Below are 23935 nucleotides of genomic sequence, written 5' to 3' on the forward strand. Positions count from 1 at the left end.
GACACTTTAACATAGTCACATCAGACTGTAGTAAAGATACCTTGATGATACTTTAACATAGTCACATCAGACTGTAGTAAAGATACCTTGATGACACTTTAACATAGTCACATCAGACTGTAGTAAAGATACCTTGATGATACTTTAACATAGTCACATCAGACTGTAGTAAAGATACCTTGATGATACTTTAACATAGTCACATCAGACTGTAGTAAAGATACCTTGATGATACTTTAACATAGTCACATCAGACTGTAGTAAAGTTACCTTGATGATACTTTAACATAGTCACATCAGACTGTAGTAAAGTTACCTTGATGATACTTTAACATAGTCACATCAGACTGTAGTAAAGATACCTTGATGATACTTTAACATAGTCACATCAGACTGTAGTAAAGTTACCTTGATGATACTTTAACATAGTCACATCAGACTGTAGTAAAGATACCTTGATGATACTTTAACATAGTCACATCAGACTGTAGTAAAGTTACCTTGATGATACTTTAACATAGTCACATCAGACTGTAGTAAAGTTACCTTGATGATACTTTAACATAGTCACATCAGACTGTAGTAAAGTTACCTTGATGATACTTTAACATAGTCACATCAGACTGTAGTAAAGTTACCTTGATGACACTTTAACATAGTCACATCAGACTGTAGTAAAGATACCTTGATGATACTTTAACATAGTCACATCAGACTGTCGTAAAGATACCTTGATGACACTTTAACATAGTCACATCAGACTGTAGTAAAGATACCTTGATGACACTTTAACATAGTCACATCAGACTGTAGTAAAGTTACCTTGATGACACTTTAACATAGTCACATCAGACTGTAGTAAAGTTACCTTGATGATACTTTAACATAGTCACATCAGACTGTCGTAAAGTTACCTTGATGACACTTTAACATAGTCACATCAGACTGTAGTAAAGTTACCTTGATGATACTTTAACATAGTCACATCAGACTGTAGTAAAGTTACCTTGATGACACTTTAACATAGTCACATCAGACTGTCGTAAAGATACCTTGATGACACTTTAACATAGTCACATCAGACTGTAGTAAAGTTACCTTGATGATACTTTAACATAGTCACATCAGACTGTAGTAAAGATACCTTGATGACACTTTAACATAGCCACATCAGACTGTAGTAAAGATACCTTGATGACACTTTAACATAGTCACAACAGACTGTAGTAAAGATACCTTGATGATACTTTAACATAGTCACATCAGACTGTAGTAAAGATACCTTGATGACACTTTAACATAGTCACATCAGACTGTAGTAAAGATACCTTGATGACACTTTAACATAGTCACAACAGACTGTAGTAAAGATACCTTGATGATACTTTAACATAGTCACATCAGACTGTAGTAAAGTTACCTTGATGACACTTTAACATAGCCAGCAACCGTAGTAGCCCACATCGACTTTAACAGGAACCTTAATTATTTCTATGGGAAACCTGGAGGTAATGTGGCTGCTCTCTTTTCCTCATTGATCTGTGACATCTTGCCCGAATTTCCACGTCTCCCTCTACTATGTCTGACACAGTATATATCCAGTAGTCCAGGAAAAAATAAAGATTGAAAGAAAGCTCCTTAAAGCACACCAAGCACTTCAGCTTCAAATCAAAATAATAAGCCATCGATAACGAACACAGATAATGATGAGAGTGACAGAAACAGTAACAACTAATACAAGTCATTCAGCATTAAAATACATGGAAACTTTGTAGCATGATGGTTAATGCAGCGCCCTTTTGCTATAGAGACTCGGGTTCGGTTCCTGGAACCGCCGAACGATTTTTTTTGTTTTAAGGTTTTTTAACGTTTACCTTATTGGGAGATTATAACTCAAAATGCTCCCAAACAGGAGACGTTTTCCTCTTTCTCGCAGGCTCCATTTCTCCAACCAAAACTCCAACTCTCAACAACCAACTAACGCAAACTCACAAGGAAACATGACAAGTGGGTTTCGCTTCCTTTTATTCACAACCCGAAACACAAACAAATCAATGACGTAGAGTCGAAGTGAGGAAATAAAGAAATGCCCCTCCTACTCGACACACGCTTCAAAGCCTCGGTGTCAAACGTAACCTCACTAATCTGGACTTTTACCTGAAACTGAATCCACAAACCGGATAAGACATAAAAAAGAACAAAGAATACAGATTAAAGGAACTTTGAGTGACAGGAAGTGACTCCCAGCTGTTCGTCTCCTCGTCTTCAGATTGAGATAAAATGGCGTCCAAGTTAGAGGAAGATCTGAGCTGTCCGGTCTGCCTCGACGTCTTTAAAGATCCAGTCATCCTGTCCTGCTGCCACAGCTTCTGTAGAGAGTGTGTGAAGGACTGCTGGAAGAAGAAGGAGAACAAGGAGTGTCCGGTTTGTAAGAGGAGACAGTCAAAGGAATTATTCCCTCCTAACTTTGCTTTAAAGAACCTGAGTGAGAGTTTTGTGCAGGAGAGAGATCAGAGAGCTTCAGAGGATCTCTGCAGTCTGCACTCTGAGAAACTCAAACTCTTCTGTCTGGACCATCAGGAGCCGGTGTGTCACATCTGCATTACTTCAGAAAAACACAGCAAACACACATTCAGACCCATCGATGAAGCTGCTGGACAACACAAGAAGAAACTTCAGGAAACTCTGGAGCCGGTAAAGAAGAAGTTAAATGTTTTTAAAGAAGTTAAAGTGAAGTTTGATCAAACAGCAGAACACATTCAGGTCCAGGCCCGACACACAGAGAGGCAGATTAAGGAGCAGTTTAAGAAGCTTCACCAGTTTCTAGAAGAGGAAGAGGAGGCCAGGCTGTGTGCACTGAGGGAGGAAGAGGAGCAGAAGAGTCAGAGGATGAAGGAGGAGATGGAGGCTCTGAGCAGAGAGATAGCAGCTCTTTCACACACAGTCAGAGACACAGAGGACGAGCTGAGAGCTGAAGACGTCTCATTCCTGAAAAACTACAAGGCTGCAGTGGAAAGAGTCCAGCAGCGCCCCCTGCTGGAGGATCCACAGCTGCCCTCAGGAGCTCTGATAGACCAGGCCAAACACCTGGGCAACCTGAGCTTCAACATCTGGAACAAGATGAAGGACATGGTCTCCTACAGTCCGGTCATTCTGGACCCAAACACTGCTCATCCAGTCTTCATCCTGTCTGAAGATCTGACCTGTGTGACACGAGGAGAGAGACAGCAGCTTCCTGATAATCCAGAGAGGTTTGATACTTACAGCTCTGTCCTGGGCTCTGAGGGCTTTAACTCAGGGACTCACAGCTGGGACGTCCAGGTTGGAGACAGTACATACTGGTTTCTGGGTGTGTTAGCAGAGTCTGGACAGAGGAAGGGAGACAAAGAGTCTGGATTATGGTTCATATTGTTCAAAGATGGTAAATACAGAGCACGCACCCCACCACATCCAAACACTGTTCTCTCAGTGAAGAAGAAGCTTCAGAGGATCAGAGTGAATCTGGACTGTAACAGAGGAAAGCTGTCCTTCTCTGATCCTGATACTAACACACACATACACACCTTCAAACACACTTTCACTGAGAGGATGTTTCCATTCATTGCCACTGTGGATAAACTACAGATGTTACCAGAGAAGATCTCTGTGACTGTGTCGTCCTGATGTCGCTGGTTGTCTTTATGACAGAGCTCAGATCTGTTTGGTGTAACTCAGGGACTCACAGCTGGGACACTGTGGGGGGGTAGAGTCTGTCCCTGTTCTCTGAGTGAAGAAGAGGCTGCAGAGGATCACAGTGAGTCTGACACCAACACACACTTTCACTGAGAAACAGTTTGCATGCATCAGAACTGAGAGAAGAACTCCCACTGAGGACTTAACCACTGAATCTCTGTGACTGTAGATTTAAAAAAAAAACATCTTGATGATTAGAATCAAATTTCACTCATTTTTCTGAACCGATATTTGAAGACCTTAACAATCAATGATGGATTAATAATGAATAATTAATGAGCCATAAAAAGCTGGTCTTCTTCTCAGTTTCTGTTTTGTTGAAGTTATTTTAAACATGAATTCATTAAATACAATCAGTTTGAAATAATTAAACTACGAGGCTCTCTCTTAAAAACAACGTATTGTCATGATTTGGTCTTATGTAGTTTGTATTTTCACTTTGTTTCCTAGCTTAGTTTCTAGTCTTTTTATTTTGTATTTCCTATACCTGTGTTTCTTTGTTCTAGTGTGTTTTCTTGGTAATGTTTCATTCTTGAGTTCTGATCTCATACGGATCTCATTCATCTGGTGAAGGCTACGTTCCATCATTCTTGTAATTCTGCTTTAATCAAACTGGGTGCCTTTTCATCAACTTGTTCATTGGTAGTTTGTTTGTGTGTTTTACTCTGACTTTGATTATTGACCATGTAAAAAAATAATTAACATAATTAAAAGAAAACAGTCAACAATCTCTCATCTTCTGTCATTTATACATAACACCTGTGGTTGAAATATGATTAGCATGCTATTATTAGTAGTAATTTATTTCATTACATTATGAAATATACTATGAACATTGTAGTATACTTTTCAAGCATTCAGGTTTAATTTTTACACAGCTATGAATAATATGTAATAAGAGAGCAAGACAAGGACCCTGTAACTGCAGCAGCTTGTCCACATGTGGCACATGCATCGTACAGTCAGACAAATCAGGAACATCTGAGGTGGTAAGACACATAAATATCACAATATGTTATATTTGTCATTGGTTGAAGAAGAAGGAGACAAGCTGCCAACAGGAGAAACATTCTGGCTATCCTATTACAAAATGAAGACCATGTAAGTAAGACACATTAAATATTTGTAAGGGTAAAGTGGGATTATGTAAGGAAGTTAATGTAAGCTCCTCACCTCAAATATTGAAGGTATATACACTCAGATAAGTCAATAAATACTATTGTGTGACATGTTTATTAGTAACCACTTCATTTCTTAACATTGAACTAAATTCAAATAGTGAATTTCACAGCAAACTGACAACAGTATTATATCAGTAACCAAAAAACACTTCATGAATGATAAAACACTTTTCACTTTGGAAACACAAGTTCAGACACCTGAAACATCCTGTCCCTACTCAGCGTGGACTGTGAGGACAATACCTCTAATTGAATGGCCACAGCGCTACTGTCCACCTCTACCTGGGAGATGGAGAACTAAAGAAAGACTTCAGTCTGTCAAGGCAGACAGTGAAGGCCTTGGTGGAGTGTCTGGGATACACCAAGGACCATGGCTGGAGCAAAGACCTCGAAGTGGGGATATATTTATACTGGCTGGCCAGTGCCACCTCGTATCGGGTGGTGTCAGGAGCCTTTGGTGTCCCCATCACCACGGTTCATGATGTTGTTCATCGAGTCGCTGGAAGTATCATCAGCATCATGAAGAGGGTGGTTCATCTCCCTGCTGCTGGTGAGCTAGAGGGAATAGGGGAAGGCTTTGCCCACCTGGCTGGCTCTCATGCCTTCTGCAGAGCGGCTGGCAGCATTGATGGGACACACATTAGAATCAAGCCACCTGCAGCAAACAAAGAAGACTACCTTAACAGGTAACCTGCATACAAAATACCACTTCATATAAACCTGTTTTTAATCCCACATCAATGTGAGTGGTTATCAATTACATTTTGTGTTGTTCAACAGGAAGCTCTTCCATTCAGCTGCTGGTGGTGTGTGATCACAAAGGTCGCTTCCTTAATACATATACAGGTAGAAATGAAAGTCAGAAATGTATGAGTACAGCTTACACTGCTTAAGGGATTGTTGATCTAATAAATAATTCAGTCATCATTTACTGACATTAATACCTATGGAAGGTTGGGTTAACTTTAAGTCCACCTAACACTGCTGGAGTTTCTCAGGAAAAAAGTGTTGCAGTCATCTCACATACAATTAAAGTGAATGTGGACCAGGACTCACACTTACTGTGATTTGTATTTATCACCCAACAACTGCGACGTCATTATGTTCATGTGTGAATTTCTACTCATCTCATGATTGTAAACACTGTAATTACTTTAAAAGATATTGTATAATCACAATTGAATTTGTGATGTCACATTTCAGAAGTGTTTGAGACGGGCATTTTCAACATAATGTGTCCTGTACCATGTCAAGTACAATGACATATTCACAATACATCACCCATGTTCACAGCACTTCCAGGCTCTGTCCACGATGCAGGATCCTGCGGTGGAGTTCTCTGTACGTACACCAACTCTACCCCCCTCATGGTGTATTGTTGGGGATGGGGGTATCCCTGCCTGGCTGCACCAATCAGCCTGATGATTCAGGGAGCCGGTGCAAAACCCTGTTCACGCACGATGCACCCGGCATCATGCCAAAGCACGGTGTGTGGTGGAAAGGGCGATTGGCATGATGAAGACGCGGTGGCGCAGCATCTTCCTCAAGGCCCTGGAGGTGAGAGACAGCATTAATGTGGAAATTTGTAATTTGTAATTTATTTCAAGGATAGCCCCTTGAGATGCATCATCTCATTTTCAAGGGGGTCCTTACAAAACATAAATTAATCATCATAATACAAAATCTAAATAAAAGGTAAATCCAAAACATAATACCAAACATTTAAACACAGAGACACACACACCACAAACACACACACACTCACACTTAATGCTCCCCCAAGCCTAGCCACCCACCAACCAGCCAGTATTACACAATCAGAAAAAATCTGAAGAGAAAAAATACATATATATAATAATAATAATAATAAAAAAAGAAAAAAGAAAGGAAAACCTCTGCATATATATAAATGCGTACACACTATACAGTACATACACACATAGTGTACGCAACATTAAGGCACAAGGTACAGAACAATACATACATGTAGATATGAGGTACACGAGCGCAAGCAAGAGGAGAGCAGGTCCAGACAAACTAAGTCCAACAGAGAAAGAAAATCAAAAGCAAGAGCAGGATGTTTGACAATGAGTAAGTAGAGATGATTTAAAGATATGGAAAGAGGTGATAGATCTAAGTGAGCGAGGTAGGTTATTCCAGTCTGATGGAGCTTTAGATTTAAATGCACGGCGACCAATTTCTTTCCTGATTCTTGATGTGAGGAAAAATAGATGATCAGTATGCCTTAGGCTATACTGTGAACTGAAAGGGATTAGAAATTGTTTCAAATACGGAGGAAAATTAAAATAGATACATTTAAAAGTAAATAGCGAACAATGAAATGTCCTTCTGGACTTGGGAGCCAGCCAATTCAAGGACTCGTACATTAGCCAGTGATGGGTCCTATATGGACACCTCAGAACAAATCTACAGAGACTGTTATATAAGATAGTGAGAGGTCGAAGATTTGTCTCTGAGGTGTTCCCATAGATAACATCAGCATAATCAAGGATTGGCAGCACCAATTGTGTCACGATTCTTCTCCGGACTTCCAGTGAAAAACATTCAACAGAACGATAAAGTGATTTTAGAAGACCATATATTTTCTTAGAAATTGAGTTGATATGAGGTTTGAAAGATAACTGGGAATCTAGCCAAAGGCCCAAATATTTAAATTCATCGACTTTTTCTAATGCTGTTCCATCCAGGAAATTAATATGCCAGTTTTTTGTTGAGGGCAAATAATCTGGTCGAGTGCAGAACAACATAAAATATTTCTTATTCAGAAGAAGTTTATTGACAAAGAACCATTTTTGGACTAGATTAAAATCAGATTGTATTGAGTATTGAATTTGTGAAATGTCCGAACTGGAGGAGTATATTACAGTGTCATCTGCATATAAATGAATTTGACAGTCAGAACAGACCGGTGAGAGATCATTGATGAAGATGGAGAATAATAGAGGACCTAAAGATGAACCTTGTGGCACACCTTTATCAATAATCTTGAAGTCTGACTGGCTGCCCTGAAAAAAAACACATTGACTTCTATAATGAAGAAAAGAGTTGAAAAACAACAAAGAGTCAGTAGAGAGACCAATAGCATGTAGTTTATCTAAAAGGAGATAGTGATCAACCATGTCAAATGCTTTAGCAAGGTCAATAAATATAGCACCTGTAGACATATTGCTGTCAGATGCTGACTGTATGTCATTGGTGAATTTTAGGAGAGCAGTGGTTTGGTCTAAAACCAGATTGGTGTGTTGATAATAAGTTGTGATCATTAAGATATGTAGATAATTGATTAAAGATGAGTTTTTCAAATATTTTTGCAATGCTATTAATAATTGAGATAGGTCTATAATTATTGATGTCTGTGGGGTCACCCCCTTTATGGAGAGGGGTTACTCTGGCACATTTCCAGGAAGAGGGAGTTTTACCAGTTGCAAGAGATAAATTAAATACATCAGCCAGGGGAAATGATAAAATATGAGAGGCAAGTTTAAAGAACTTAATCTCCAGACCATCTGGACCAGCACTGCATCCAGAGCTTAGACCATCAGTGACCTGTTGGACATCAGTTGGTGTGATAGTTCTGAAGGAAAAGGAACTGCCACATCTGTTCTGAGTCGGGGTAAAGTCAGAGTGAGAATAACCAGACAGGGAGCTACCAATTGTAGAGAAGTGTTGGCTAAATGCCTCTGCAATTAATGATGGTTCACTGACAGTTTCATTGTTTATTCTGATACGAGTAGTAGGATTTCTTGTGGGTTTATTGGTTATACTATTGATTCTCTTCCAAAATTGCTTTGGGTTCTTAAAATCAGTTGACAGACAGTCTTTGTAATAATTTGCCTTAGCATTTCTAGTATTGGTTTTACATTTATTCCTCAGCTCTTTATAAGCATTCCAGTCAGAAGAATTATTTGTTACACAGTATTTTTTCCAAGCCTTGTCTCTTTGTTTGAATAAGTGTATAAGATCTCCTTTTATCCAAGGTAAATGTCGACCCTTGACTTTAATTGTTGTCCAGGGAGCATGTTTATTAATTATCTCAACAAGCTCAGGATAAAAGTAATTCCAGGCATCTTCAACGAATGGTATTAGTTGAAATCTTTCCCAGTTGATGTTTAAGATATCTTGAATATAAAGTTCAGAGTTAATATTATTAGTTTTCCTTACTTTGATGAATTTAGGAGGAAGATGAGGCACTTTGATTTTCCAAACACAAAAAACAATAGAATGGTCACTGAAAGAGTCAGGTAATACCCCAGATTGTATGATTCTGTCGGGATGGGAAACTAGGATCCAATCAAGTAGAGAAGACGAACTGGGACCAACTCTGGTAGGTTCACTTATAAGTTGGGTTAAATTTATGCTGTTGAAGAGATTGCGATCATTACGGGATGAGCGATCTGCCCAATTGGAGTTGAAATCACCTAATATGATTTTTTCACTAGTGCAGTCTAAAGAATGAATGGTTGATAGGATACATTCAGTTGTTTCAGCAGGAGCATTGGGAGGTTTATACATATTTCCTATGAGAAGTCGTTTGTTCTCATGTAAAATCATTTTAACAAAAAGGCATTCAAAACGCGAGGGATTCTCAGTTGGTAAAATAAGTTCTGCAGTCAAATTTGAGGATACCTATGTGAAAAGACCCCCTCCTCTTGAGCCCCTGTCTTTTCTATAAAGGACATAGTTATCAATTGTGACTTCATCATCAGAAATATTGCTGTTTAACCAGGTTTCAGAAAGAGTAATTACATGAGGTTTATTATAGGTGAGCCAGGCTCTCAATAAGTCAATTTTAGGTGACAAACTCCTAATGTTCAAGTGAATAACATGCATACCTTTAATAGAGTTCATTATTCTGAGATGATGTGGAAATAAATATGCAAGTACGGTGGCAGCAAAAATGCACACCGATCACACACACACACACACACACACACACACACACACACACACACACACACACACACACACACACACACACACACACACACACACACACACACACACACACACACACACACACACACACACACACACACACACGTGTAAAGGCTACATTAAAGTCATTGCAGGTGATCTCACACCTTTGGAAGGCAGCAGCTTACTTATGCCTACCTTGTATTTTTGTTTGAGGTTCTCCCACTTGTGCTTGATCTTCCCCGCGTCCACTTTCCCCACCAGGGCACGCTCTCTAGGGGGCACTGGTATGATAGAACTGATCCAAAGGGCACAAGACCAAATTTGGACTCCACCACGGTGAGTTCCTCAAGTCCATGAAGAATCTTACAGATCCCCAGCTGTGGCTGAATGTCTTTCAATTTCTCTCCAACAGACATCACACCCGGGTCAGGAAGGGGCCCTACCACACAAGATTATATGAGGATTCAATCCACCTTGCTGCATACAAGGTGGATTTTACACCTGATTTGACACCAACTTTGCTCTTCAATTTTGGTTTCCGAACCACCATCTCATCCACTGACTCTGGCTGGATCCCCTGTTAAATGGCAACAAAGACATTTCAATTAATATAATATACAGGAAAAGATTAAAAGTTACATTACTAAAGTTAAGTTGTAGTAAGACACCAAATTGGGAGACAGTATATTGTTGAAAGAATTATTGCATGTAGAAATGTTTCAGAGACTGTAACGCTGAGGTATGATCCGATCTTGTTGTAAATAGTAAAGTTGTGTACTTGAAAATGCTTGCTCTTCCTTATAATCATAACCTAGTGTTGATTCCTGACCTGGGTCCGAGGCCTATGCCAGGTCTGCAGTCTGTCAGTGCAAGACACATGTAATGGCACAATCTTGTAGTTCAAGGTGCTGAAACGGGCACTTAGATAAAGAAGCCCCACCAAGTGGTTACAAAGGGCTCTCCCTGCAGCACAGGAACAAGATGTGGACCTTATCACTATGGGAACCATGGCAGCTTCCAATGTGATCTGTTAAGGGAAGTAACAATAACAATTACAGGTTTTCACAACCAAGAAGATTACTATTACAACACATCATAGAATATGATAGGATACAATAAATATGCTCTTAATTTAATATTCATTTGGTGTCTCATGATGCCTTGGTCAGGGGTAATGGCAGGAGTATGTACCAAACATGCATGTATTTCTAGATTTTTTAAATGGAGATTAAGGTCAGTAACAGGTTTACCTTAGATCAAGAAATACTCAAGAACATACGAATTGTGTGGAGTGATTTTCATTTCAACTTTGACTACAGACAGGCAACATCAGACAGCAAAAACAGCAACCTAAAATTATTTTAACATGGGAACATCAGACTGCAACCGTAGTAAAGATACCTTGATGACACTTTAACATAGTCACATCAGACTGTAGTAAAGTTACCTTGATGACACTTTAACATAGTCACATCAGACTGTAGTAAAGTTACCTTGATGACACTTTAACATAGTCACATCAGACTGTAGTAAAGTTACCTTGATGACACTTTAACATAGTCACATCAGACTGTAGTAAAGATACCTTGATGACACTTTAACATAGTCACATCAGACTGTAGTAAAGATACCTTGATGACACTTTAACATAGTCACATCAGACTGTAGTAAAGATACCTTGATGACACTTTAACATAGTCACATCAGACTGTAGTAAAGATACCTTGATGACACTTTAACATAGTCACATCAGACTGTAGTAAAGTTACCTTGATGACACTTTAACATAGTCACATCAGACTGTAGTAAAGTTACCTTGATGATACTTTAACATAGTCACAACAGACTGTAGTAAAGATACCTTGATGATACTTTAACATAGTCACATCAGACTGTAGTAAAGTTACCTTGATGATACTTTAACATAGTCACATCAGACTGTAGTAAAGTTACCTTGATGATATTTTAACATAGTCACATCAGACTGTAGTAAAGATACCTTGATGATACTTTAACATAGTCACATCAGACTGTAGTAAAGTTACCTTGATGATACTTTAACATAGTCACATCAGACTGTAGTAAAGATACCTTGATGATACTTTAACATAGTCACATCAGACTGTAGTAAAGATACCTTGATGATATTTTAACATAGTCACAACAGACTGTAGTAAAGTTACCTTGATGACACTTTAACATAGTCACATCAGACTGTAGTAAAGATACCTTGATGATACTTTAACATAGTCACATCAGACTGTAGTAAAGTTACCTTGATGACACTTTAACATAGCCACATCAGACTGTAGTAAAGATACCTTGATGACACTTTAACATAGTCACATCAGACTGTAGTAAAGATACCTTGATGATACTTTAACATAGTCACATCAGACTGTAGTAAAGTTACCTTGATGACACTTTAACATAGTCAGCAACCGTAGTAGCCCACATCGACTTTAACAGGAACCTTAATTATTTCTATGGGAAACCTGGAGGTAATGTGGCTGCTCTCTTTTCCTCATTGATCTGTGACATCTTGCCCGAATTTCCACGTCTCCCTCTACTATGTCTGACACAGTATATATCCAGTAGTCCAGGAAAAAATAAAGATTGAAAGAAAGCTCCTTAAAGCACACCAAGCACTTCAGCTTCAAATCAAAATAATAAGCCATCGATAACGAACACAGATAATGATGAGAGTGACAGAAACAGTAACAACTAATACAAGTCATTCAGCGCAGAAATACATGAAAACTTTGTAGCATGATGGTTAATGCAGCGCCCTTTTGATATAGAGACTCGGGTTCGGTTCCTGAAACCGCTGAACGATTTTTTTGTTTTAAGGTTTTTTAACGTTTACCTTATTGGGAGATTATAACTCAAAATGCTCCCAAACAGGAGACGTTTTCCTCTTTCTCGCAGGCTCCATTTCTCCAACCAAAACTCCAACTCTCAACAACCAACTAACGCAAACTCACAAGGAAACATGACAAGTGGGTTTCGCTTCCTTTTATTCACAACCCGAAACACAAACAAATCAATGACGTAGAGTCGAAGTGAGGAAATAAAGAAATGCCCCTCCTACTCGACACACGCTTCAAAGCCTCGGTGTCAAACGTAACCTCACTAATCTGGACTTTTACCTGAAACTGAATCCACAAACCGGATAAGACATAAAAAAAAGAACAAAGAATACAGATTAAAGGAACTTTGAGTGACAGGAAGTGACTCCCAGCTGTTCGTCTCCTCGTCTTCAGATTGAGATAAAATGGCGTCCAAGTTAGAGGAAGATCTGAGCTGTCCGGTCTGCCTCAACATCTTTAAAGATCCAGTCATCCTGTCCTGCTGCCACAGCTTCTGTAGAGAGTGTGTGAAGGACTGCTGGAAGAAGAAGGAGAACAAGGAGTGTCCGGTTTGTAAGAGGAGACAGTCAAAGGAATTAATACATCCTAACTTTGCTTTAAAGAACCTGAGTGAGAGTTTTGTGCAGGAGAGAGATCAGAGAGCTTCAGAGGATCTCTGCAGTCTGCACTCTGAGAAACTCAAACTCTTCTGTCTGGACCATCAGGAGCCGGTGTGTCACATCTGCATTACTTCAGAAAAACACAGCAAACACACAATCAGACCCATCGATGAAGCTGCTGGACAACACAAGAAGAAACTTCAGGAAACTCTGGAGCCGGTAAAGAAGAAGTTAAATGTTTTTAAAGAAGTTAAAGTGAAGTTTGATCAAACAGCAGAACACATTCAGGTCCAGGCCCGACACACAGAGAGGCAGATTAAGGAGCAGTTTAAGAAGCTTCACCAGTTTCTAGAGGAGGAAGAGGAGGCCAGGCTGTGTGCACTGAGGGAGGAAGAGGAGCAGAAGAGTCAGAGGATGAAGGAGGAGATGGAGGCTCTGAGCAGAGAGATAGCAGCTCTTTCACACACAGTCAGAGACACAGAGGACGAGCTGAGAGCTGAAGACGTCTCATTCCTGAAAAACTACAAGGCTGCAGTGGAAAGAGTCCAGCAGCGCCCCCTGCTGGAGGATCCACAGCTGCCCTCAGGAGCTCTGATAGACCAGGCCAAACACCTGGGCAACCTGAGCTTCAACATCTGGAACAAGATGAAGGATATGGTCTCCTACAGTCCGGTCATTCTGGACCCAAACACTGCTCATCCAGTCCTCATCCTGTCTGAAGATCTGACCTGTGTGACACGAGGAGAGAGACAGCAGCTTCCTGATAATCCAGAGAGGTTTGATACTTACAGCTCTGTCCTGGGCTCTGAGGGCTTTAACTCAGGGACTCACAGCTGGGACGTCCAGGTTGGAGACAATACATGCTGGTTTCTGGGTGTGTTAGCAGAGTCTGGACAGAGGAAGGGAGACAAAGAGTCTGGATTATGGTTCATATCGTTCAGAGATGGTAAATACGGAGCACGCACCTCACCACATCCATCCACTGATCTCTCAGTGAAGAAGAATCTTCAGAGGATCAGAGTGAATCTGGACTGTAACAGAGGAGAGCTGTCCTTCTCTGATCCTGATACTAACACACACATACACACCTTCACACACACTTTCACTGAGAGGATGTTTCCATACATTACCACTTTTGATAAACTCCCACTGAAGATGTTACCAGAGAAGATCTCTGTGACTGTGTCGTCCTGATGTCGCTGGTTGTCTTTATGACAGAGCTCAGATCTGTTTGGTGTAACTCAGGGACTCACAGCTGGGACACTGTGGGGGGGTAGAGTCTGTCCCTGTTCTCTGAGTGAAGAAGAGGCTGCAGAGGATCACAGTGAGTCTGACACCAACACACACTTTCACTGAGAAACAGTTTGCATGCATCAGAACTGAGAGAAGAACTCCCACTGAGGACTTAACCACTGAATCTCTGTGACTGTAGATTTAAAAAAAAACATCTTGATGATTAGAATCAAATTTCACTCATTTTTCTGAACCGATATTTGAACACCTTAACAATCAATGATGGATTAATAATGAATAATTAATGAGCCATAAAAAGCTGGTCTTCTTCTCAGTTTCTGTTTTGTTGAAGTTATTTTAAACATGAATTCATTAAATACAATCAGTTTGAAATAATTAAACTACGAGGCTCTCTCTTAAAAACAACGTATTGTCATGATTTGGTCTTATGTAGTTTGTATTTTCACTTTGTTTCCTAGCTTAGTTTCTAGTCTTTTTATTTTGTATTTCCTATACCTGTGTTTCTTTGTTCTAGTGTGTTTTCTTGGTAATGTTTCATTCTTGAGTTCTGTGTGTCTTTTAGTGTTTCATGATTTAGTTTGTAGTTGTCCTCAGTGTTTCTTGTATTGTATTCCTGCCTCTGTGTGTTTCCCTCCGTGTTGATGACCCTCATTGTCTTCACCTGTGTCGTTAGTCTCACCTGTGTCTGATTACCCCATGTGTCTATTTAGTCTCTGTGTTTCTTGTCTTCTGTGTCAGTTCATTGTTTGTTGGTATTTGTCAGTTTTTGCTCGTGCTCCTGTGTGGCTCTCTGTTTTTGATCTGTGTTTTTTTTGTTGAACTTTTGGAAGTAAGTTTTTGTTTATTAAATATATTTAGTTAATTCTGCACGTGGGTCCAGTTCCTTGTTTTTCCCCTGAACGTGACACGTATAACTGTCCTTATCACCTGTTCTGAGTTTGAGTCTTTCTGGAGCTTCATCCTGTAAAGGTTCGGCTCTGTGGCTTTGTTATCATGTTTGAAATGTCAAATATAAGACCTGAAGACTGTTCATATTTCTTTACCATCTTCATGTTCAGAGGATGAAACCTCCTCTGAAGAACGCTTTACCTTCTTTAGAACAACAAAGAGTTTAAATATGTGGTTAGTGTGAATCCTGTTCCTGTAATCATTAATAAAGTTTCTTGATGTGAATCCGTCTTTATGACTCGTGTTGTGTTTTATTGATCTTGTAAAAGTCATCATGGAGGAGTGTCTCTCCTGAGAGGAGGAGTTTGTCTCTGTCAGTCATTATAAAGTTATTCTGATTATTTCAGGTGTTTCTTTAAGTCCAGTCTAAACCTGCGACCTGAACCTTTCAGATCCAGTGGATCAGTGTCGTCTCTGACTCGTCCGTCAGGTCGGAGAGGAGTTAGATTCAGAGATCCAACGAGCTCTGGAGAACACGGGGTTAATGATTGAAGGTCAACGACCTGATGAACATCACGTGTCTGTTATTGAACATGTCACCCAGGTTATATCTGTACTTTCATATTTACAGATGTTCCTTGACACATCACAGATTTACGCAAGTTCCTTGAATGCACCACCTGCAGCCTAGCGGTATCCCCTGAAGCATCACTGCGGTCAAACCAGCCGCTCCTCGCTTTTACCTGGTGAAGTGAGCCGCACCTAAATTTTAAGTGCCCACGTATTCTGATCTTTATGGTAAATGTTCCGGACTGCAGAGCGAGCAGAGAGAGAGAGCGATTTTGACCCGTTATTAATCTCCTTTTCCAGACAAAAAAAAATCTTCCATAAGTAGAAAATTATTCTGATATGGTTGGACTTAATACTTCCTATACTACATGCACAGGTAATATGAAGTACTTTTACTGTGTACTTTTTGTGAAATCCAAAAAAAACAATAACCCTTTGGGTTCCAAGAGGGTCCTACGCACGTGTCAGTGCTTCGGGCCCTAAGAAGAAAGGATGGTTTAGCCTGCTGGTCCAACATTTAGATTTGAGGATGTGAGATTTTGCGACTAACAGAATTAGGTCGATGATGTTGATTATATTTAGAAGGTGAGTAAAAAAAAAAAATCCAAACAATATATTTTCATATACAGGTGAAAATCCAGAGTCAACATGTTGGCAATAAGCGCTCTCAGTGCAAACAGTAAATCTGACGTGGCACGTCTTGGTCACGTCACCAACGTGAGCGGTGACGTATGTTCCAACTGAGCATGTAACCAGGAAGAGGCTGCTCAAATATCAAGATGTTAACTGGAGTAAGTAGAATTTAAACGTTTTCATTTTTTCTTGTATGAGATATAATAACCAGAATATGTCTCGTCTTTATATGTGGATAAAAAAGTTGATAAATATAGTCCGTTAGCAGGATATGTTCTTCTACTGAGGGGAAACAACTGGCGTGCTAATGTTGCTAATGCTAAGGCTAGCATGGTAATTATTTACATTTCTCTACGCTTACAATTATTTAACTTCACAATCACGTTTACAAAACCACGTAAAGCTACACACAGCTCCTGATATATAATCTATGACAGTTATTAATGTGTGTTTAAACTTTGTGATCATAACTAGCGACCGTGAGCTAAGAGCTGCTGTGTTTATGGTGATCGGTGTTTTGGTTAATCGTGTGACCGTGTTAACTGGTGCTTCTACGCTCAATTAATCTGTAGATGTCGTTTTTACAGCAGCTGTTTTGAAACGTACACAGTTTTCCATTTGTTACGTTTTTTTAAATAATAATGTAAAAATAATACTAATGTGGTGTGACGTTAACGAGTACTTTTACGTTTCCAACGTCTGCTGTAACCACGACGACCACGTACGCTTTCGGCTGATAGTCCACAGTTAACACGGTCACTCGTTTACACCAGCTAACGGTAGCTTAAGTTAAATACTGTTTTTCCAACTTCAATATAAACTCGCAAACTATGGAGGACGAGATCTGACAGAAGTATAAATAAACAAATGTATAAATAAATACTGGAATAAATAAATAAAAGAATGAATAAATAATTAAATGCGTGAATAAATAAATAAAAACTGGTAAATAAGTGGGACATAAATAATTAAATGTCTTAAATTTATTTCTACATTTATTTATATCCACATTTATTTATTTCTACATTTATTTATTTCTACATTTACTCATTTCTACATTTATTAATTTCTACATTTATTTATTTCCATATTTATTTATTTCTACATTTATTTATTTCCACATTTACTCATTTCTACATTTATTTATTTCTACATTTATTTATTTCTACATTTCTGTGTCCGTATGCTAATGAGGTAGGAGGGACTAACATCAGTCTCATTCAGGATTGGTCAACTGAGCGATCCAGCCAGATCTATTCCTAGCGAGACTTCCTGTTGACATTAAGCAGACTAGCATGGCTTCAACCGGGAGACCATCTACATTTATTTATTTATACTTCTGTCAGATCTCGTCCTCCATACAAAGTAACACAAGTATAACGCTGTAGCTGTGTGTTGTATTTTTGGTTATTTATTATAAGCAAGAACATTTTGAGTTTCAAGTGGTTTAGACTAGAAGCTAGCCTCATTTTTATGTAATGCTAACTTCTAACTAGGGAGGACAAAAGTGGCCATTACAATGTTTGAACTATGATACTATTTTGTTTGTCATCTTTCTCCCTTCATTCACAACTACAGTTATTAGTTACACTATCTGTATACAATAAAGACTCTTACACTAATTAATATACACATCTGAAAATATCACATGCATTTGATTTAAAAAGGAAAATGTGTAGAAAAAAACAGAACCGTTAACACTGGGAGGAGGGGGTTCAAAGTTTATGTAAAGATTTAAAGGACCAATCTGTAAGAAAAGGTCTGTATCTAGTGAATGATAAAGTGACCTTACTATATGATCAGACTTTAAGGAAACATGCTATGTTGAAGTCTCTGACAGTAAAGGAATCAATCAGGACCTGCTCAAAGGACCCGTGAGAAATCTTATGTTTTAAAGAGGGAAGGCTTTGTTGAGATAGCTATGTGTACTGAATCTCTAAGGGCTTTGTTTCTTCCTTATTGATCCCTCAGGATACCAATGATGAAGACGTGTCTCTGTTTGATGCAGAGGAGGATGCAGGGAAAAGGTCGAAGAGGACGAATATTAAGTAAGTTAACAGATGACTGATCTCTATTTACAGATTCTACATAAAAATATAGAATCTGTACTGAGGGCGGGAGGAGGGGTCTGGATTTTCAGCATGGGGAGAACTTGTTGTTTTTCGGTTTATAACACGTTTGTAGTCCGAGCTGTAATGATCTATTACGCATCAGCAGGCTTTGGTGTAAACAGGATAAACAGACAATCCTCGCTAATGATATCCTGCTTTCTCATCAGCGGTATTCTGAATATTTACTCTAAAAAACAGATATCTGAAAAAAAACTACAGCTAATAATCTGTTAGAGATCAAACAGTTCATCTAGAGCGTCAAATCTGTTTGACACCATGTCATGAAAGCCAATCAGCATTTAGATTCCCAACTACCTGAAATGCACCAGAAACGATTGATCCAATCGCAAGTCAACAAACAACATTTTACAATTTATTTTCTTCCCTTCTTGAAGACAGACTTGATTGATATTGTCAGACAATTATAGACGATCATTGCCGATTGGTTCTGACATCGACAGAGGGGACCACTGCTGTTCTGAAGGGAATGTGATAAAACAAGGTAGAGCTGCAACAGTTTAACAAATGGATTTTTTAGTAAATAGTGTCACCATATCAACCAATAATCCAAAAAATAATCAGATTTTACAAACACTCAGTTGTTGCAGCTCTGCAGTCTGATATTTGAATATTCTGCCATTTAGATAAATCATCCTCGACATTGCATTAATCGTGTTTCAACGTGTTACCAGGCACCCAGTGGCCTCGTTCTTCCACCTCTTCTTCAGAGTCACAGCCGTCCTCGTGTACCTGCTCTGTGACATCTTCAGTCCGGGTTTCATCGGCTGCATGGTCACAATAATCCTGCTGCTCTCGTGTGACTTCTGGGCAGTAAAGGTTTGTTCTTTTACTTCTTTCTACAGGATCAGTATTCTCCAGTGAAAGATCATGAATCCCATGCTGACATTGATTTATGTGTAATTTCAGAACATCACAGGTAGATTGATGGTCGGTTTGAGGTGGTGGAACCAAGTAGACGACGATGGACGCAACCACTGGGTGTTTGAGGCGAGGAAGGTGAGATGCTCAGCCAGTATGTCCTCCTTCTAACTTTAGATTCTGCTCCTGAATGCTCTGGATTTGTTTGGACCAGAGAAGGTAGGCGCTTTTAAGACACGCCCCCACACGGCCATTTTGGACGCCCCTCGGTTTGCCAGATATGAGAGCAGTTATCAGGTCAACAGGTGTTGCAGCGATGGAAGCGGGCAAGAGAAGTGGTTCAGATAGAAGTGATTGTACCCGACCTAAAAAGCCTCTGCATGTTTCTAATAAGCTCCACGAGCAGAAACGTGCTCAAACTAGGATCAATATTGGAGATGCTTTTGAAAAATGGAGAGAGGTTAGAACACAGAAAGGTTTACAGACCCATGCAGAGCTGGATAAACACTGAAGCTTCAGAGTCCACCACATGGTGACCTGAGTGAGCATCGACTCTAGAGAGGAGAGGGGGGGGGGAGACAGCTCTCTATGATGTTTAGAATTTAGACTGCAGTACCCATTTTAAACACTAGGGGTCAGAGTTACATACTGCTCCTTTAAACTAACCTGACTCTGACCTCTCGTACTGTGTGGGTTGATAAATGTTCTTGTTTACAATCATCACATCTTATAGTATTTGCAGATGTCCTAACTGTGAGAATATCCTGTTGTTCTTTTTTTTTTTTTTTCAGGCTTCTGGGAAACAACAAGCATCCGATTCTGCATCTGAGTCCAGAATTTTCTGGCTTGGTCTGATTATTTGTCCGGTCATCTGGGTCATCTTTGCATTCAGCACTCTGTTTTCCTTTGAGATAAAATGGGTGGTAAGTCCTCATTTAAACTTTTAAAAGTGGCATTATTGTTCTATTTTCGTTGTCAGCAAATCCATGAAGAGGACCAAAACCATCGATGTGTTGGTCTCTTTAAATCAGGCCAGACAGCTCACTAATGGAAATGGACATTTTGGCCATTTTGATCTTTGTTGGGACTATTATGAGCTGCTGTTTCATCAGTTTGGTGGTTTCTACGATGCATTTAAAACTGTAGGACTCAGTACTGCCGTTGCATTGTTTAAACACATGCAGGAAAAAATAGTTTGTGGTCAAGACAATAATCCCTCAAAGCTGTTTTATAAGAGCTGCTTTCACAAATGCAATCCTTAAAATTTCTAGAGAATTTCAGGAGGATTTCTCCTGCAGACTTTCTGCAGAAAAAATACTTTGAGGCTAGCAGGAGAAACTCCAGATACAGTCTGAGTGAAAAATGTTTCTGTCTGTGTTCACACATGAAGCTCAGCGCGAAAAAAAATCAGGAATATTTCAGGGGTTTTGTGCAAGTGTGAATCGACAGCTTCAGCTCACTACACTCACTCGGACAAAGATTGTCATGCAGCTTTTCTCTCACAAACTAGCAGGATGAAATGTTTGTAAATCCAGCAGCTCCCGACAAAAAGCTGAACAAAAAAATCAACTTTAGAGAAAACAAACCGAGGAGGAGATGGAGGAAGAATTTAATGAATTAGAAAACGTTTTTTAAATTAAGAATTTTTGCATCGTTGTCCTCCATTCAATAGTAAAATCTAGACTGTTACTTTCTGAATCCATAATGTTCCTGGACCAGTGGCTCTAATGGTGGGACCACTGATCCCCCTGGGATGAGGTGACACTTTTACTTTCAGCTTTTGGTCTCTTCATTGGATTTGTTGATAAAAAAAAAGAGAGAACCATGAAATATTCACATTATTCTTCTGTAACGATATTAACGATTGTTGTCAAATCTTAAATGTCAAACTGTGAAAAATGTCCCGTCTCCCAGCCGGTAGTGATCATGGGTGTCGTGCTGCAAGGCGCCAACCTGTACGGCTACGTGCGCTGTAAAGTGGGAGGGAAGACCAGCTTGAAGAACATGGCTACCAACTATTTTGGACGTCAGTTCCTCAAACAGGTGATTTTTGAAGTCGGACTAAAAACAAATTGAGAGGTCGGGTAACTTCACATTTTTCAAACTCTCATGCACGTCTTGTTTTTGTTTTCCCCTCCACAGGCCATGTCTAAAGAAGAGGAATCGTAGAGCGCCGCTCTGCGATGTTACGTTTGCATTATTCTTAATGCTCTTATATATTTCTTTTAGCGAGTGGACATGTAGAAAAAAAAATCCCTTTTGCAACATGAACTAAAAATAATTGTGTTTTCTTTTTTTAATGTAATGTCAATAAGGAGAGGGATGTTTTGGTGTTCCACAGGGAGGGCTGAGGTCTCGTCGCCCTCTTCAGACTGCTTGTTTTACAAAAGTGGCGTCATCACGTCTTTGTGCATTCATATGGATTCCAAAATGGCGGAAATATTGATGTCCCAGTCTGTGAATTTAGCGGCATTGCAAAAGCGTGACACAGCGGGAGCTCCACACACACACACACACACACACACACACACACACCTTTTTCTACTATTCCACTCGGCTACATTCAGATAGAAGGCGAAATGTCACTGGGACGTAAATATCACGTCTTGAATTGGCGGTCTGAAGAGGGCTAATAACTGAAATCCAGCCTGTTGTTTCACCAGCTGATCCTGAAGTGTGATAAAGGATGTGAAGCAGAGCGTAGAGTGACGGATCATGTCGTCTCACACCTCCCTCTAAATGATTCTTCAGGTTGGGATCTTCTTTAGTTTGTTTATTTTGCTTTTTAACTCAAATCTCTCTTCTTTTTTTTTTAATGAATCTGTAGTTTGGAGGAGGTACAAACGTCGGTGTTTGTATCAAAGACAAGCTTGTAAAGTAAGAGTGTAAAGTATTCCAGGAGGTTTGTAAATGTGTATGTAAAAGAAACTATGTGGAACGTCTTCCTTTGTGCTAATACATTTGTAACTTTTTTCTGAATGGCGTCCTGGTTTTTCTTTCTTTACAGTTATTCATTATACACAAAAGATTCAAACAAAGAAACACCTCAGTAAACTATTTTCAATGTGAGTTTGAGTTTACTTAAAGGACGTGTGCCCAAAACTTCAAAATCTAAACTGGTTAGATGTGAAACGATTGTGAACAAACACCACAAAGTTCATTTTATGAAAATGAAACAAGGATTTGTGGAAGCACTTATTTCCAAACGAATGCTAAACTTGCTAATTCAATGCCAGTAGGGGCGCAGGAGGCCTAGCGGTTTGGTCGTACCCCATTCATAGAGGCTGTAGCCCTCCATGCAGGCGGTCCCAGGTTCAAGTCTGACCTGCAGATCCTTCCCCGCACACTCTCTCTCCCTGATTTCCTACTCTACTCCACTGTCCTATCCAAGTAAAGGCTTAAAGCCCAGAGATGAAATATATGAAGAAAAAAAAAACGAGCAGAGTCTCTGTCTGCCTGTTGTCCATTGTGCAGAAATGTCATCCCAGATTTTCTTCCTCTGTCCTCAATAATGTACTGGGGAAGGCCTGAATATGGTCAACACAGCAAAAAGCTATGAGTGTTCTGGGTGTCTGTGGTCACCAGAGTTTTGTAAAGTTAAAGTGGTGTCACTCACGAGCCAAAAAAAGTGAAAAACTAGATATATGTAAAGCTAAAAAATATATATAATATATAATAATTATAATTAATAAAAATAATATATAAATAATAATATATAAATTATAATATAATATATGTTATATAATTAAATAATTAATTATAATAACAATATTTATAATTATAATATATATATAATATTTTTATAATAATAATTAATAATAATTAAATTATAATTTAAATATTAGTATAATAATAATAATATATAAATAGTATATAATATATATAATTTATATTGAACTCAGTTTTAAAAATTGTATTGGTTTATTTCATAATGATATCAGTGTTTATTATCTACTATATATTATTGTTTTCTAATGATTTAAATATTTTTTTATGTTATTTTGAAGACGTTGGATCTTTAGATTTTACATTAAAAATAACTATTTTTCTATTTAAAAAAAAAAAAATGGTATCGTTTTATATTCCACAACAAACAACATACAAATTTTGTTCCAAACGGTCCCAGGATCAGACGGACCCGGAAGGGAAGCCACTCCCAATTTCGTTGCAGAACCTGGTGTGATGTACTTTCAAAATAAGAGCATCTAGTTTATCTCACCTGAAACACATATTTGTTACGCTTTGTTCTTCCACATAAAAACGAACTTTTATCTCATGGT

At 39.0% G+C, this 23935-nt stretch overlaps 3 protein-coding genes and 1 long non-coding RNA gene across 4 annotated transcripts in view; 3 read left to right on the forward strand and 1 right to left on the reverse strand.

Annotated features, from left to right (window-relative positions):
• The window catches only part of LOC132955169 (uncharacterized), a 102660-nt gene that overhangs the window by 11736 nt on the left and 66989 nt on the right, over positions 1 to 23935 (reverse strand). The gene's annotated exons all lie outside the window — the stretch shown is intronic.
• On the forward strand, positions 2051 to 4460 carry LOC132955211 (E3 ubiquitin-protein ligase TRIM39-like). The gene has a single exon (XM_061027966.1). It carries the CDS (start codon positions 2281 to 2283, stop codon positions 3661 to 3663), a length of 1383 nt encoding a protein of 460 aa, XP_060883949.1. The 5' UTR covers positions 2051 to 2280; the 3' UTR covers positions 3664 to 4460.
• On the forward strand, positions 12883 to 15747 carry LOC132955221 (E3 ubiquitin-protein ligase TRIM39-like). The gene has a single exon (XM_061027975.1). It carries the CDS (start codon positions 13126 to 13128, stop codon positions 14512 to 14514), a length of 1389 nt encoding a protein of 462 aa, XP_060883958.1. The 5' UTR covers positions 12883 to 13125; the 3' UTR covers positions 14515 to 15747.
• On the forward strand, positions 16686 to 22628 carry tvp23b (trans-golgi network vesicle protein 23 homolog B (S. cerevisiae)). Its single transcript, XM_061028313.1, has 7 exons — positions 16686 to 16823; positions 18637 to 18713; positions 19469 to 19613; positions 19704 to 19793; positions 20447 to 20578; positions 21570 to 21698; positions 21798 to 22628. The coding sequence occupies exons 1-7, from the start codon at positions 16812 to 16814 to the stop codon at positions 21822 to 21824; spliced, it is 612 nt and encodes a 203-aa protein (XP_060884296.1). The 5' UTR covers positions 16686 to 16811; the 3' UTR covers positions 21825 to 22628.

This window comes from Labrus mixtus, chromosome 21 (genome assembly GCF_963584025.1).
Source record: "Labrus mixtus chromosome 21, fLabMix1.1, whole genome shotgun sequence".
Classification (NCBI taxonomy): Eukaryota; Metazoa; Chordata; class Actinopteri; order Labriformes; family Labridae; genus Labrus; species Labrus mixtus.